Source organism: Pempheris klunzingeri, chromosome 14, assembly GCF_042242105.1.
Source record: "Pempheris klunzingeri isolate RE-2024b chromosome 14, fPemKlu1.hap1, whole genome shotgun sequence".
NCBI lineage: Eukaryota > Metazoa > Chordata > Actinopteri > Acropomatiformes > Pempheridae > Pempheris > Pempheris klunzingeri.
In genome coordinates, this window is record NC_092025.1 from 24799656 (window position 1) to 24817438 (window position 17783).

Genomic DNA, 17783 nt, shown 5'->3' on the forward strand with positions numbered 1-17783 from the left:
TGTGCTCCTGAAAACAGTGTTTGTGGACAAGGTGTAGAGCAGGGGTGTCAAACATACGGCCCGCGGGCCAAAACCGGCCCACCGGAGGGTCCAGTCCGGCCCACGGGACGACTTTGCAAAGTGTAAAAGGTCGTTCATGATGCTTCGTAAAAACATTTTCAGAATGTACTTTTTTGCTCTAAAACAAAGGGAAACATTGGAGTTGTCGTTATTTAAAGGTTATTACGCTGTTATTACTGGTCCGGCCTGCTGGAGATCAGATTGGGCCCCTGAACTACAATGAGTCTGACCCCCTGGTGTAGAGGCCTCGTGGACAGTGTTGAGCTCAGTACGAGCGTTTCCTCACACTCAGACACTTTCCTGCAGTAGAAGTACTAGATCACTTTAGTATGGGGTGTTGTCAGTATGGATGTAATCAGAGGGGAACTACCTCTGTTTAAAGGAGCCACATGGTAGAGTGGGACTATTTTTTAATCCCAGCCTGAGCTCCCTTCATCCCACAGCAAAGTTTAACCGCCTGCATCCACAATATTTGCATTGAACCTGCAGGATGTCAGTAAATGCGTCTTCTGATGGAGACCTGACGGTTAAACCAACGACTATTGATCTGTGATCACGATCTGATACCAAGATGAACTCAGGCGGGTATCGACGATACTCATTCGATACCAAAACCTCATGACTCAAAGTAAGAAGTGCTGTGTTCCAGAAGAACCGCTGACCTTCTTCTAAATCTAACCAGCTAGTTTGGGAGCCTAAACTTAACCAAACTGCCACGACTTCACAACATGAACCTTCGTCACGTCTCTACAAGATAAAGGCACATTCCACCAGTTTCAGAGCTCTAATCCTTTAAATGAAGTCTGTTTAAAGCCTCTAGGAGCTTCAGTCTCACATACTGTCGTTTGACCACGTCCTCCTTCACTGTTTTGGTTTTTATGAAGTTATCAGACACACACACACACACACACACACACATCTGTGTCTCTCTTCACAGCAGGTGAGCAAATCTCTCAGGTGACCAGACGGTTTTTAAATCCTCCCACATGTTGAGTCAGAGTCCACAGCTGGAGTCTGAATCAACACGTCTCCCATTTTCTACAAAAACACCTTTTTGTTTTGGGAGTTTCTCTTTTCATACGTAAAGAGGCTGATGGTCACACAGTAAAACTCCTTTTCACTCTTCATATTCATGTTTTTAAGGTTTAAAGCAGCTCTAACGGCTCCTCGGTCTGTTCTCACACTTCTAATAACTTCACTCCAGGTTCTTCTGAGCAGCCTGTCAAAGGAAGGAAACCTCGAGCTCTTAAACTTCATTAAAAACCAACACGGTGGTATTTATGATTATTATTAGTATCTTTAATAATTAAAATAACTCACAATAAAAGTCAACTTGAATTTATTTTTCAACAGTTGATCTAATACCTTGAAAACTACATTTTCCTGATTATACTCACATACTTTTACTGCAGTACCATGTTCAGTGTAGTACTTTTACTGCAGGACCATGTTCAGTGTAGTACTTTTACTGCAGTGCCCTGTTCAGTGTAGTACTTTTACTGCAGTATCCTATTAAGTGTAGTACTTTTACTGCAGTACCATGTTCAGTGTAGTACTTTTACTGCAGTATCCTATTAAGTGTAGTACTTTTACTGCAGTACCATGTTCAGTGTAGTACTTTTACTGCAGTACCATGTTCAGTGTAGTACTTTTACTGCAGTATCCTATTAAGTGTAGTACTTTTACTGCAGTACCATGTTCAGTGTAGTACTTTTACTGCAGTACCATGTTCAGTGTAGTACTTTTACTGCAGGACCCTGTTCAGTGTAGTACTTTTACTGCAGTACCATGTTCAGTGTAGTACTTTTACTGCAGTACCATGTTCAGTGTAGTACTTTTACTGCAGTATCCTATTAAGTGTAGTACTTTTACTGCAGTACCATGTTCAGTGTAGTACTTTTACTGCAGTACCATGTTCAGTGTAGTACTTTTACTGCAGTGACAGATCTGAGTGCTTCCTCCAACTGCTGCAGCACTCAATTTAAAGTTAAGTTGTGGGTGTAAGAGTTAGTATTAACCAGAGGAGTGTGTGTGTGTGTGTGTGTGTGTGTGTGTGTGTGTGTGTGTGTGTGTGTGTGTGTGCAGGAGGCGGCCTGTGCTTATGTCATCGCCCTCATGGCGGTGTACTGGTGCACTGAGGTGCTGCCGCTGGCCGTGACGGCGCTGCTGCCAACCATCCTGTTCCCCGTCCTCGGCATCATGCAGTCCAAAGACGTAAGACTGAACACACTCACACACACACACACACACACTCACATACACACACACACACACACACACACACACTCACACACTCACACACTCACACACTCACACACACACTCACACACTCACACACACATCTTTGTCCACCATCTTTACTCCCAACAGTCTAATCTAATGTGCAGTATCTTTTATACCCTCCTCCTGTTTAAATCAGCTTCTTCATCATTGTTTTATTGAATGTTTGACTTTTGCTTCCCACAAAATATTATTTAAATTATTCATCAATCAACAAGTTCCACCAGACACATTAACCCCAGAGCAGCAAACCTGTGAGATAACTCCTGAATAGTTTGGGGGGTCTTCCTCTCTGTGTCCCACTCTGACCTGAAACCTTCAGCCTCTTTCAGCGCAGTGACCTGAAGCTAAAGCAGTGAGTGTTTGTCTGTCGCTCAGGTGTGCATGCAGTACCTGAAGGACACCAACATGCTGTTTGTGGGGGGGCTGATGGTGGCCGTGGCCGTGGAGCACTGGAACCTCCACAAACGCATCGCGCTCAGAGTGCTGCTGCTGATCGGCGTCCGACCCCCCCTGTGAGTCACATGACCTCCTGCCCTGTACCTGGACTAACAAGTACAAAATCAATATATTCACATAACTAAACTATTGATAACAAGGTAAGAATAACTGAAGGCACCAACACGTCATTTTATATCATATTAATAGTTCAACTACTTCATACACAGTTAGATAGTTTAGTCCAGTGGTTCCCAACCTGCAGGGCCGGCCCCTCCAAAGGGTCACCACATAAATCTGAGGGGTCCAGAATAAAAAACAAAAACACAAATGTATGCTGTACTGTACTTCTCTAATCTTTGTTTTTAACGTTGAGGCGGCTCCACCCCAGACCGCTCACACTCACACCTTTACAGCCACCAATGAACCTGCAGGTCTTTGGACTGTGGGAGGAAGAACCGGAGAACCGGAGAGAACCCACACAAACACGAGGAGAACATACAAACTTCACAGAGAAAGACTCAAAGCTAAAACCTTCTTGCTGTGAATTAAAATAATACAAGTCGGTGCGCCGTCTTCGATGGGCTGCTGTGTGGGATCGATTTCTCTGCAGGGTGTCGATCGCTGATGAATTAGTGGACTGACAGACTGAAGGACAGCATGTTATCACTATCGCTGCTAGCATGGCTAAAAGCACAGACACAAACGATACCAATCAAATGTTGAGCCTGTGGTTCAGGACAATGTGAATGAAAAGAAATGTGTTTCAATGGGGGAACATTTCTGCGTCTATCTTCATACAACACTGCCCACATGTACTGAAGTAGTTGTTGGTCACTGTAAAAATGATTTCTGAGGCTCAGCCAAAGCTGATATGAGGCCTCAAAGTTACAGTCTGAGGGCTGAACTCCCCTCATGTTTCCTTTCCATGTAGTCCTTTGGTCGCACTGGTTGAGTTTGTGCCTTGAGTGTTTTAACATCCTCTAGTCCTGGTTTTGGCTCTCTGGTCTCACTTGTTGATGCGTCTCCTCTCCCTCTCGTCTCACAGGTTGATGCTGGGGTTCATGGGGGTTACGGCCTTTCTGTCCATGTGGATCAGCAACACGGCCGCCACCGCCATGATGGTCCCCATCGTCCAGGCCGTCCTGGAGCAGATCAACGGCAACGTAGACCCTGAACCCTCCTCCAAGGACCAGAGACGGAGCGTCGTTCTGCACCAGGAACCCCAGGAACTGCAAAATGCTGCTCCGGAGAACGGTACGATGGATGCATCCACATCGGTCACACGTCCAGTTTTAGAAAGTCCAGCTCAGTGTCTGAAGAAATGACATCTAAACCTGTGGAGCACGATTTGCTCAGTTCCAGGGCAGAAAGGAGTGAGTGTTTATGGGAGGAAGGTCAGGGGGTGTTACACAGGAGATCAGGTATCACGTTCTGCCACAAACCTGCAACTGATGTTCATATTTTTAAAGACCAGAACTGCAATATTTTGCTGAGAGGATATTGTGCAAAGCGTGGATGATACCTGTGTGTCTCCTTTCTCATCTTTTTGACCACTCAAAGCGCTTTTAGACTGCGTGCACGTCCACGAGAGGTTACCAACGCTGACATTCACACAATAGGCTATGCTTCGGAGCACTTTGGGGTTCTGGGTGACTCCACCCACTTGAACAGGACATGGGCTGGGTGGTGTTTGTCTCTGAGGACGCTCTATGCCAGGTGTAACATGGTGTCCATGGACGGGAGGTCAGAGCCGACGACCCTCTCTGCAGTTTTCAGGGAGGTGTTGCCAAACCACACTGTGATACCGCTGGTGAGGATGCTCTCGACGAGTCCTCTGTCGGCTTGGGTGGTGATGCCGGCTGATGTGCTCTCCTTACTGTTGATAGGAATGTCTGGTTTGGCAGTAACCAGGATGTTGGACAAAGCTGTTGACGTGATGGTGACACTAGATTAAAGTCCAAGTGATTACATTCACCCTGAAGGTCGTGACTGTCTGGGCCAAATTAATGCCAAACCATTGAATTGTTGTTGAACCGTTTTGCTCTGAACCAAAACTGTCCAAGAAAAAGTCCCACGATCACCAATGTCAGTAGGTTCAGTTCTCTGGGAGCCATAACTCCATTCAAAACTTGTCGAAACTTTTCACTGAAGAGCAAAAATATCAACCTTATGGCCACAGGGAAAGTCAGGGGGTCGCCAGTGTGGGTTAGATTCATCCTCTGGGGACCATGTCTGCACAAATCACCACGATTAGCCACCCAGTATTTGTTGAGATATTTCAGTCTTGACCAACTAACATCACCGTCCATAATGTCCTTCCTCTGTGGCTTAGTCGAGAGATCAGGAGTTCAAACTCTGACTAAACCAACTCGGTGGTAGTTTTCTTCTTTACCTTTAGTGGGAGCTGAGAGCTGGATGAACTCAGCCAGGTGACAGCTCCACCTGTCCACACTTCTTGTTAGATTCAGCGGCCGATTTCAGATTAATTGTAGTTTTTTACCCGTTTATGTAAAAGGGACAGTGCACAGTTAGACAAGAGGCTACTCTTCATCTACAGTTTCTGCAGATTTAAAATGTGAATTACTAAATAACCTGTGAGTTTTACTGCAGCGTGACGCTGGATTTCTGTTTCCTTCCAGGTGTGAACGGAGAAATCGTATCTCAAGGCATCTCGGAGAAAAGCAGCGACCCACCAGACAACATTTCCCCTCAGCAGAGAGCGCTGTCAGAGGGCCTGATGGACAGACAGGAGACCGTCAAGCCGACACCACAGGACAAACCTCCATCAGACTGTGGACCTGGTGAGTGTTTTAGTCGTCTCACCAACTTCTGACTGTTGTTCTCCACAGTATTGCATCATCACTAAAACTCCCAGGAAAGTCTCCACACTTTGAAGTTAATTAGACATATGGGCCAAACCGTGTAATTACAACAATGGCGTCCAACACGTGACGCTGTTGGGCCCCAAATACTTTTTTTCCACATAATCACGTTGTGAAAGAGACTTTTTTTTGAGCATCACAACTTGTGAAATGATTCGTTTCACCATCAGAATTTGATCCATTCAGTCCAATAACATCCAATAACAACACATTTATCCCCATTCAAGTTAGCACAGGGCTAACAGGAAGTTAGCACAGAGCTAACAGGAAGTTAGCCGGCTCGGCTAGTGAGCATGTTCTATGGGCCCAACAATGCAGAATATGTTTTGTACTTGAGAAGACGAACGTTTTGGCTTCTTGCTGCACTGAACAACCAGAACCTCCAACACTCTTTAAACATCCGTTCTCACTGTGATGATGTTTCTAAAAACTGACAGTGTTGTTTATCTCTGCAGCAAATAGCTTTTCACAGAAATGAAGTGAAACCAAAAGAAAATCTGTATAAAAACTGATGTATGATTTGTAGTTAAAACATGCGGAGCCGTCCTTTAAATGACTGCCCCCCCCCCTCCCTGCGGTAGCGGTCGAGCCTGTGGAGAGCGTCTGCTGTCCGATGGAGCTGGAGGAGCAGGACGATGAGGAGGAGAGAAGGAGGATGAGTAAAGGACTCCTGCTGTCTGTGTGCTACGCCGCCAGCATCGGAGGCATCGCCACCCTGACCGGGACCGGACCGAACCTGGTTCTGATGGGACAGATGAGCCAGTAAGTCCACCTCCAAACACAGGCGGAGACATAAACCTGCTCTGTGATCAGAAAACTGACTTCCCGTCTCGTAGACTTTTCCCCCAGAACGGAGACGTGATCAACTTTGCATCCTGGTTTGCGTTCGCCTTCCCCACCATGGTGCTGATGCTGACGCTCGCCTGGTTCTGGCTGCAGTTCCTCTTCATCGGCTGCAAGTGAGTCACGTCACCAAACCCCCCAAAACAAAGCACCAGATTTCATTTCCACATCTGCTTCTTGGGGCTGAAGATGCAAACTGGTGCCCTGACAGTGATTCTGACACTCACACACATATTCCTAGTTTTTCTTCCATCTGAACACATTGCACTTCCTGCTCCACCACACAGCAGGCTGCCGCACAGTTCTGACTGTCTGACCGGCACAATCTGCATTTGTATTTGTATATTTAGCTTAAAGCATTTTGTTTTATTTTACCCACAGTAATCGTCATTCTCTCGCTCTTTCTATGACCTTAGATTCACTGTTAAGTACCTCATATCTGCACTAAAGTAATTCTAAGTTGATTGAATTGTCATTTAAGCATCTATCTATGAAACAACTGCTGTTTGACGGGACAGTTTCGTTACTACCAGGCAGTGAAGACTTACTGTCGTCAATACCTTGGTTACTGTATGAAATGTAAATGTTTCCTTGCAGATGATTGGCTGCCTCTGTCTCACAGCTGTGGTCCTTATTGTTTAAATCACAAACTTGCAGCCTGCGGAGGACGTGGGGTTGCGGGCTGGTCCGGTCCGAGAAGGAGCGAGCAGCTTACAAAGTGATCAGAGACGAGCACCTGCGCTTGGGGCCGATGAGCTACGCCGAGGTCAGCGTCCTGGCGCTCTTCGTCTTCATGGTGACGCTGTGGTTCACACGGGACCCGCGCTTCGTGGATGGGTGGGCCACCCACGTCTTCAACGCCAAGGCCGAGTGAGTACAGAGATACAGAGTATGTTGTCACGTTATTTGATGTGTCAGTACCCCAAAAGTGCTTCTGCAGCCGTGACACGTGTCAGTGAAAGTACTGCCTCCAAAAAGGACACACCAGACTGACGGTTTGTGCAACTGGGGTCAAATGTTGGTGCCGACTGCTGCGTCGGTAAAACACAGAGTTTTGGGTCAGTGGGTAAAGGTGTGTGTGTGTCTGTGTGTGTGTGTGTGTGTGTGTGTGTGTGTGTGTGTGTGTGTGTGTGTGTGTGCATTAATGTACAATGGAGAAAAAAAAGATTTCAGAGTTCAGAGGAATGAATGAACCCAAACTGCTGTTGAACGCAGACTTCGCCTCGGGGGGCAAAAATCCCTGAACAAACAGGAATCAGAGGTGAAGAACAAACAGAGGAAACGAGGACAAGCGGTCACGTCAGCAGCTCCAGGATCTGCTCAGTGCGTCAGGCTGCAGGTCGCCTGCACCTCAACACTTCTCTGTGACGTCAGTCTGACACATGAGTCTTCGGACACACGGTTTGATCCTTATTTGACCACAAATAGGAATCAGTGTGTCCAAAGTCAGACTTTTTCAGTGTATACCAACAGTCATGGATGCATGAAGAGGCCTGGGTAAGTTGTTCGGTATCACATGAAACAAAAACAGTTTGGCTTGCAGGTATAAAACTAAATGGATGTTCTGCACCAGTGTTTCCTCTGACCCTGCTAACAAACCCTTCACTTTTTATTTCTGATCTCATCCACACTTTCTCTCTGCGCTTCTTCCTGAAGCCTCGAGTTTGGTGTTTTGGACGTCGCCATTTTGTTTTTGGGGAGCAAGAAGTGACAATAGACTTTTCCCCATCTCTGATTGGTTAGGTTTAGACAGGACCCTCCTCTGATTGGTCAGGTTTAGACAGGACCCTCCTCTGATTGGTCAGGTTCAGTCAGGACCCTCCTCTGATTGGTCAGGTTCAGACAGGACCCTCCTCTGATTGGTCAGGTTCAGTCAGGACCCTCCTCTGATTGGTCAGGTTCAGTCAGGACCCTCCTCTGATTGGTCAGTGACCCTCTTCCTGGTGTATCTTCCTCTAAATGGACCATCACTGACTACATGAACGTCCTGCTGTGCTGAAGAAGACAGTAAACTAGAGACTGAGAGCAGAAACTGTTCACTGAGCTGATAAATCAGGAGAGAAGTCTCCTCATTTCCTCATTGACTTCCATCCAATCAGACTTCTGTGGAGTCGCCCCCTGCTGGACAGACCCGGAGGCTTCGTCCACTTCTTTCATACAGTCTGTGGTAGAAAGGTGAGACCTGAGTTCACCTGTACAAGACGAGTCCGGACTGTCAGACCTTCAGTCCTGGTCTCACCTGCCCCCCCCCCTCACCTCTCACCTGCTTCCTTGTCCGTCCACACTCATTCATAACCTGCCAGCTGCGTCACCTGACCAGCGGAGGACAACATTCATTGATCTGTTTGTCCTGATGGATGTTTTTGTCCCGTCCTGTTTTGATCTAAAACATCAGAATGGTCCTTCAGCCGCCATAAAGAAAAACATTTCCCAGAAGAGAGGATTCGCCTGCTGTTCCTGCTGATTTGAGATCAGCTGAAGGACTAAAAACTTCCCAAACTAAAGGTTTTTAACTGAAATCACAGACTCACTAACACTTTTATAAACCTTTCAGAGCTTCTCCCATCACTTTTAATCTCTCTGTCGTTGACTTTTAGCCACATTTAGTGACAAACTTTGTGTTTGTCAAATCAAACCACAAACATTGTAATCTAGTTTTATTGTCTGACTACGATCATGATCGCTGCCTTTCAAAAATGCTTCAGGTTTCAGACCTGCTGTCTTTAAAAGCAGAGTCAGAACCAGTTTATGTTCAAGTCACGATCTGATAAAACCAGCAGCAGCACAGAGAAACACACTAAAGGACAAGTTCATTTCATGTTTAGGCTGCAGAGGAGAACAAACAACAACAACGAGGGGTTGAAGGCAGCAGGGAGATGCATGACGGTGGCGGGGGGGGGGGGGGGGGGGGGGGGGGGGTGTCATCTTGGACACCGGTGGTTTCGACATGTTTCCTGATTACACGTGTTGACGTGTTGCTGGTGATTTTAGCAGCTAAAGAGGCCGATACTTCCCTCAGAAGGTGGAGGAGACTAAAAATGGAGCTAAAAGAGAGAGAATATTGGACGTAGATCCAATAGATCAACATATCAACTTAAAAGTTGATGATATTAGTTCAAAAGGGATCTTAGAGTGAACGTGACTGCTGCTCTACTGCTGCATCCATCAGTAAACACTTTAAAACACCAAAGTCACTCATAGTGCCCTGTCCTGTGAGCTAAAATCCCTGTTTTAGTGAATGTAGTCTGGTGTGTGTGCTGTTTGTGGTTAAACCAAAAGGATCTTCCAGGTCTCTCTCTGTAGGGATCCTTTCCATGATGCTGTCACACACTTAGAATAACACTCTGAGCCTGTCAGTGGATCAAACAAGCTCTTTTAGTGGACCTACTGTGATCAGGTGCAGTTGTCCCAAAGGATCACGTTGCAGCCATTGCAGCCCGTTTGGTGTCTGCTGGCTGAGGTGATCTACTGGACCAGTTCCAACACTTTTACTACCTACCAGTCCTTATGAACTTAAAATAAGTACTAATAGGGTCCAGTTATCCCCCCTGGACTTCAGAAGGTTAGAAACACCCTCGAGAGGCAGATCTGGACACATCCCAGTACTTTTGGTCTCGGGGTGCGTGCTGATACGCTGTGGTGAAATGCCCATTCATGAACTGGGCCGCCGGTGATCTGGCAGCAGACCTGAGTCAATAATGGCTGAATGCCTGCGAGGAAGAGGATGGGAAGAATGAAGAGGAAGGTTAGATCAAAGGGTCATTACATCTACTAGTGGATCAGTTCATTTACTTTATCAGCCAATATATTGATTGATTGAGCTCACTGGAACAAGAGTGTCTGGGAGAGGAGAGGAGATAAATAAAGTCCTGAAAGAGCCAAGCAGTTCATCTTTAACACAGACGTTCAGTTAGTTAGTTAGTTAGTTAGTTAGTTAGCTAGTTAGCTCATGTTTCTGCTGACTTGACAGAACAAAGAAAAGATGGTTTCTCTCTGCAGGTTCGTCACTGATGCGACCGTCGCTCTGTTTGTTGCTGTTCTGTTGTTCGTTCTTCCCTCTGAAGCACCGAGATTCCTCTGCTGCTGGAGGAGCTCTGACACAGGTAACACACACACAGGTAACACACACAGGTAACACACACACAGGTAACACACACAGGTAACACACACAGGTAACACACACACACAGGTAACACACATACAGGTAACACACACAGGTAACACACATACAGGTAACACACACAGGTAACACACACACAGGTAACACACACACACACAGGTAACACACATACAGGTAACACACACACACAGGTAACACACACAGGTAACACACACACACAGGTAACACACACAGGTAACACACACACAGGTAACACACACAGGTAACACACACACACAGGTAACACACATACAGGTAACACACACAGGTAACACACACATACAGGTAACACACACACACAAGTAACACACACACAGGTAACACCTATACAGGTAACACACACACACACAGGTAACACACACAGGTAACACACACACAGGTAACATACACACACACACACACACACACACACACACACACACAGGTAACACACACAAACACACATTCTGATTTAAAATACATTTTCATCCAATCAGAGTCCCAGGTGTCACGAGGCCCCGCCCCTCCTCTGCTCACCTGGCAGGTGACTCAGAAACAGATGCCCTGGAACATCGTCCTGCTGCTGGGAGGCGGCTTCGCTCTAGCCAAAGGCAGCGAGGTGAGTGTGTGTGTTACCTGTGTGTGTGTGTGTTACCTGTGTGTGTGTGTGTTACCTGTGTGTGTGTGTTACCTGTGTGTGTGTGTTACCTGTGTGTGTGTGTGTGTGTGTGTGTGTGTGTGTTACCTGTGTGTGTGTTACCTGTGTGTGTTACCTGTGTGTGTTACCTGTGTGGGTGTTACCTGTGTGGGTGTGTGTGTGTGTGTGTGTGTGTGTTACCTGTGTGTTACCTGTGTGTGTTACCTGTGTGTGTGTGTTACCTGTGTGTGTGTGTTACCTGTGTGTGTGTGTGTTACCTGCGTGTGTGTGTGTGTTACCTATGTGTGTGTGTGTGTGTGTGTGTGTGTGTTACCTATGTGTGTGTGTGTGTTACCTGTCAGGAGTCCGGTCTGTCCCGCTGGCTCGGCGCTCAGATGACCCCGCTCCACTCCGTCCCCCCCTGGGCCATCGCCGTCATCCTCTGCCTCCTCATCGCCACGTTCACCGAGTGTGCCAGCAACGTCGCCACGGCAACGCTCTTCCTGCCCGTCCTGGCCTCCATGGTACCAGAACACACACCCTTTGTGCCACTTTTCATGTGCTTTTAATGTGAAACATCTCAGCAGGAAGTGTTGAGTTTCATTGACTTTAACTTTAACAGCAAAGTCGAAGAACTCAGATTAATACGAGAATAAAACCAGAAACAGAAAAGAGTCAACATGGCTGCTGCTTTCTTCTTCTGTGGTGCTGTGTGTGCTGACCCAGTCCCAGTCCATCAGCCTGAACCCTCTCTACGTGATGATCCCCTGCACCCTCAGCGCCTCCTTCGCCTTCATGCTGCCGGTGGCCACGCCGCCAAACGCCATCGTCTTCTCCTCCGGTTACCTCAAAGTGTCCGACATGGTGAGCGCCGCTGTCGATAGGATCACGGACCCTTCAGTGAGGTCACAATCATGTCTTCCTCCTCTTCCTCCTCTTCCTCCTCTTCCTGCAGGCTAAAGCCGGCGTGGTGATGAACGTCATCGGGATCTGCTGCATCAGTCTGGCCGTCAACAGCTGGGGTCGCGTCATGTTCAGCCTGGACGCTTTCCCTTCGTGGGCCAACGCCACCGCACCCGTGTAGGAGCCTCCACCCACCGCCACGTCTTCAGGCTGCTGCATCGCTCACCTGCGAGTGTTTGGGTGGAGGGAAGCATCATCGCCTACTGATGTTCAGACCTTTTCACTACTGATGCTGAGCGTGTTTGTCAAACTCCGCTGAAGGGCCGTCCTCACCTGAAGCTTCAGCCGGAGCAGGTTGTAAAACAGGATTTACAATTTAAAAAAACTGATTGTCTGCTCGCACCCGCGTGCAAACAGCCAGACGGCCTCCACCTTTACTATTTACACCCAGGACGTATAAAAAAGATTCCACACACTGATGCAGGTGTGGTGACTTCACTCAGGAGAGAAAAGGCTTCATGTTACTGATCTCTACGTGTTTTCTTTACTATTGTTATCAGTTTGGTGGTTTAGGCACCAAAACTACAGGGTTAGATTCCACATAAAAACTCAAATATTAATATAAACCATATTTTCAAAGAGAAAAAACAGATTATTTCAGAATCAGCGCAGCGATTAGCCGTTAGCATTTAGCTAGCGAGCTTGCTAATAAAGTTTATTTTAAGTGAGGAACAACGACGAGCCTCGTCACAGACGCTGTGGCCGACGTCCTGAAGTGCTTCTGGTCTGAGCTCGCTAGTTAAAGTGGAAAACGGTGACGTTACAACACGTCACGGCTCAACTGTCGTCACATCCGACTGGACGAAGGGCGAAAAACACAGATGAAGCTCCCAAGTCTGACATAGTGGCCAAAACAGTGTAATTACAGAAATATAAACAATAACTAAAATAATAAGTTTCACTGTCAGTAGCTCAACAGTGACAGAAGCATCAGAAACTAACTAGCGAAGGTTAAACAGGTTAGTCGCTTTAACGGCAGATCAGGAAACACAGAGGATAAAATATTATCTATAGAATTATAGAATTAGAAAAATAGAGCCGTCTCTGATTTAAGCCTCATTAAAATAAAGACTCGTCTCTTACGGTGAATAAAGTCTGATATCTGAGGATTTCAGCTAAAACCCTGAGAGGTTTTGGTAGAAGACTCAAGTCTGTTTTAGAGTTTTCTCTATTAGTCATTTATTGGTTTATTTCCAGTTGTTTTGTTGGGAAACTGACTCTGGATCAGTGGACGGACTTCACTGGTTTTGTATTATTTTCTATTTAAACATCAAGGTTTTATTTAGTGACATTTGAGTGAATGAGCCAATGAGTACTGTACATACGTCACTTACAGAGTTTTGTACCATCTTGTTGCTAACAGTTTTATTTGGTTTTAATAAAAGTTGCTCTTTAAAGAAACGTGTGACAGCAAACCTTTTATTGTATAAATTCTTAAAACTGGTCCGTATTTCTACACATTCTGGTGTCTAACTGACTGGTGAGTACAAACACTGACAGGCTCAGAGTGTTATTTTAAGTGTGTGACAGCATCATGGAAAGGATCCCTACAGAGAGAGACCTGGAAGATCCTTTTGGTTTAACCACAAACAGCACACACACCAGACTACATTCACTAAAACAGGGATTTTAGCTCACAAGACTCTGTGTGACTTTAGTGTTTTAAAAGATGAGTTTGGATCCTAACAAATGCTTTAAAGTACAATCATTTAAAAAGTTAATTTAAAAAGTGACACAATAACACAAACAAATGAACTGATGGAGGCAGCAGTAGACCAGCAGCTCCCGTATTCTGTGAGGTAAAATTACTATTTTTGTCAATGGAGTCTGGTGTGTTTGAAGACAATATAAGAAATGTGTGGAACAGAATAAGAGGTGTAAGTTAAGTTTAGAACATTTATAAAAGAATGTAGTGAACAACCAAATGAGTTTGAAAATATTAATCAATTTGAGTTTTGTCTTAAACGTGTCAGTGGACTGTGGATCCATTGTTAATATCAGAATATTGATCAGTGCAGCTTTACGGAGGCTTTAAGGCCTCGAATGTTTTTAGATTTGTTATTTCAGATTCAATCGAAATGTAAAAACTAAAAATCCATCAAAGACAGACGCAGATATTAAATATCTTTATTTCTAGCCATGTGTCGGTCATATGAAGCACAGTGAAACAGTCAAGCATCAAAATAAAGAAATAAAATACAAATATTTTTTAAAATGTAAAACTGACTTGGTTTTTTCAGTGTGTTTGATCATTTGATGGCTTATTGGTGTTTATAAACTAATTAATAAATCATTTATTCATCTGATTATACACATTTATACCTTTGGATCAGTCGTATTTATTTTTATATTTAATATATTTATATTTAGAGTTAAACATGAAGAATAAAAGACATAAAGTTGTTTAATGAATCACTTGTCTAATGTCGTCCTCTAGCGGCCATAATATGAATGACAGGTGCCGTAAACTGACGTACACTGTCGTAAAGTAAACACGGTTAGAGGAAGCTGTTTTCCGGCAAATACAGCTACGCACTCATTGACCGCCATTTAAAGAAAAGCAACAAACATCAGCACTCAGAAGCTTTTTGTTCGTGTTTCAGTCCAACAGTTAACATCGTGACACCGTCTGTCAGGACCGCATCTGACCGCAGCCGCTGTCATGGAAACAGGTTTGTAGCCGATAATGTGGCTAGCTATTGCGCTAGCATTAGCCTGCTATCTTAAGTCCTGTGCGGACAAAACGAAATGTATCAATTAATTGGTGTAATTTAAGTCGGCATCACTTATTGTGAAGAGTATAAGCTGGTTTGGAAATGTTTGAGTCCGTGAGACTCACTTTTCAACTCGGCACACACGACGCCTCATTGGCTTTTCAGATTTTAAATTGTTGAATTTGGGTGCTTTACTACAGACTTCCTCCCACACATGGAGGTGTGAATATTAAACTTGTAAACTTGTGAGCCTGTCTGAGTAAATTCAGTTCAGCTCGGTGAATCTTACGGCTCTTCAGCTGGGTGGTGAGTACGAGCTGCCGGTTTTGAGCTGATAAACAAAGCAGCGTTAAATTGTCAGATATTTGAATAGAGTCTGGTAGGTTTTGTCTGGGTGTGTTTTCAAAGGGATTTATTAGTTGCATAATGAATGTTTATATACACACACGATTCCAGCAGGTCAATGACGACACTTTTTACACTGATATTTTGTTATTATGAATATTATAAGGTATTTTCCATTTGGCAGAAGAGCCTGTTAGCTTGTATGGATAACATGCCGTTCCGAACTCCATCAGAAATACATCCAGTTAAGGACAGTCGTGTTTATCAAGAAAGATGTGTGTGTTATTGAGTTTGACCTAAGACCTCTCCTGAATAGTCGAGAGTGACTTTAAAAGTCGGCACACTTTTAATTCACACAGTATTCATCTGATAAACAACACAGCGTTAAATTGCTAGTTATTTGAATGGAGTCTGGTGCGGTGTGTTATTTTAAAGGCAACTTGCTGTTCAGTGATCATTCAAACTGATTTATTACATGAATCCTCACAGATGTTTATATGAATACATGATGAACATGAAGTCTTATTTATTATTAAAAAGTCCAAACGTCCAAATGTTTTACTTTTTTTACAAAAACTGGTGAAAACCTAAATAAACTTTTGAGAACCAGATTTACAGAACATAGTGATTTGAAGTAAAACGTGCTGTTGGTACTGTTTCCCTGTTAAACTGCTGTGTGTTTTCTGGTCCAGAGGAGCAGGCCAGGAACCGGTTCCAGTCGGAGCTGGAGTTCGTCCAGTGTTTGGCGAACCCGAACTACCTGAACTGTGAGTGACAGCAGACGACGGCTCTAATATGTCTCCATGTTATATTTGTGTCCATGCAGCGCAGCTTTAATGTGCCAAACGTCCTGACTCCCTGTGTGTTTGTGTCCAGTTTTGGCTCAGAGAGGCGTCCTGAGGGAGAGGACCTTCATCAATTACATGAAGTATCTGCTGTACTGGAAGGAGCCCGAGTACGCCAAGTTCCTCAAGTAAGACGACCCCACAGTGGTTGGTTTGGATCTGGACGTGAGATTTTATGACTATAGGAAACGTATAGACAAAGACCAGACTGAACCTTTAAAGGATAACTCTGGTGTTTTTAAACCTGGCCCAAATTTTGGATACAGACCTGTAAGATCCAGCCGCTGCAGCTCTCTCTTCAAAGCCACCAGACTTCATTGACAAAAACAGTAATTTTACCTCACAGAACACAGGAGTCACTGGTCTACTGCTGCCTCTGTCTGTTAGTTTGCTTTTTGTTATTGTGTGACTTTGGTGTTTTTAAGGGTTGGTTTGGATCCAACATAATACTTGTGTAACTCTCAGTAAGACAAAGAAACTGGCAGTGATGAATCAGCAGCTCCTGTGTCCTGTTCTCTAAAATCCCTGTTTTAGTGAATGTAGTCTGGTGTGTGTGCTGTTTGTGGTTAAACCAAAAGGATCTTCCAGGTCTCTCTCTGTAGGGATCCTTTCCATGATGCTGTCACACACTTAGACTCCCCTCAGCAGCCCCCGTGTGCTCTCCCCCTGCAGGTATCCTCACTGCCTGCACATGCTGGAGCTGCTGCAGTACGAACACTTCAGGAAGGAGCTGGTCAACGCTCAGTGCGCCAAGTTCATCGACGAGCAGCAGCTGCTGCACTGGCAGCACTACTCCAGGAAACGCACCCGGCTGCAGCAGGCGCTGGCCGAGCAGCAACACCCGCAACAGCAGCCGCCGCCGCACGGGAACACCGCCGCCAAGTGATGATGTCGCTGGAGGAGGACTGTACTTAGGAATACGTGGGACATTTTACAGCGACAGTCAGTTCTCTGTGGTGGACAAACTGTGTGAAAGCTCGACAGAGATCAGCTCACAAACACTGATGTTGATGAATCTGTGAGGAGGGAAAAAGCAGCTGAAACTTAAAGTTTCAGGGGTCGATGATGAACGACGACACTCTGCGTCCTGATTAACAGGCTGACGTGTGTGTGAACGATGATGTTAGACTTGGTGACTTTATCACTTCTAATTCTTCTGCGTTTTTTTTAATAAAATATTTGAAAGTTCAAGGTGTTCTATGTCCTTTGAGCTCCCGTGATGTGAAGGTAAACAGAAACGGTGTCAGTAGTATTTATTAAGTCAGACTAATACTGATTCACATGTTCTTTTAGGGACAAATCTATGAAGGACAACAATTTTATTTTTGTACAGAACACAAATATTAAGAACTGAAGACATTTGTGTATTTACTGATTCATTTCCAACATTTATTTGTACACTTAATATTGTTTATGTATTCATTTCAGCCTTTACTTGTGTATTTATTATGTATATTCCTTCATTTATTTCAGCATCTCTTGATGAATCAGTTCACGCTGCAGTAGAGGAAGTAATTCTTCTCTTCGACCATAACAAATTATGTATCAGCATTAGGATAAAGAACAGGCCCGTAGAGCCGTAGAGGTGCTTTGACATGTAAGTTATACAATTTTCTTGTTTTAGAAGTTTATTTT

General features: G+C 44.9%; 2 protein-coding genes across 2 annotated transcripts in view; both read left to right on the forward strand.

Annotated features, from left to right (window-relative positions):
* Positions 1-12365, forward strand: part of LOC139212771 (Na(+)/citrate cotransporter-like) — a 15400-nt gene extending 3035 nt beyond the window's left edge. Inside the window, exons 2-13 of the mRNA XM_070843303.1 lie at positions 2146-2274; positions 2719-2855; positions 3827-4035; positions 5421-5582; positions 6245-6425; positions 6500-6622; positions 7164-7376; positions 10506-10609; positions 11142-11263; positions 11644-11805; positions 12008-12145; positions 12237-12365. Of these exons, the coding sequence (XP_070699404.1) occupies positions 2146-2274; positions 2719-2855; positions 3827-4035; positions 5421-5582; positions 6245-6425; positions 6500-6622; positions 7164-7376; positions 10506-10609; positions 11142-11263; positions 11644-11805; positions 12008-12145; positions 12237-12365 (1809 nt within the window). The remainder of the gene's footprint in view (positions 1-2145; positions 2275-2718; positions 2856-3826; positions 4036-5420; positions 5583-6244; positions 6426-6499; positions 6623-7163; positions 7377-10505; positions 10610-11141; positions 11264-11643; positions 11806-12007; positions 12146-12236) is intronic.
* Positions 12366-14771: 2406 nt separating this feature from the next.
* On the forward strand, positions 14772-17339 carry med31 (mediator complex subunit 31). Its single transcript, XM_070843305.1, has 4 exons — positions 14772-14916; positions 15996-16070; positions 16180-16276; positions 16821-17339. Exons 1-4 carry the CDS (start codon positions 14907-14909, stop codon positions 17032-17034), a joined length of 396 nt encoding a protein of 131 aa, XP_070699406.1. The 5' UTR covers positions 14772-14906; the 3' UTR covers positions 17035-17339.
* The last annotated feature ends 444 nt before the right edge of the window (positions 17340-17783 follow it).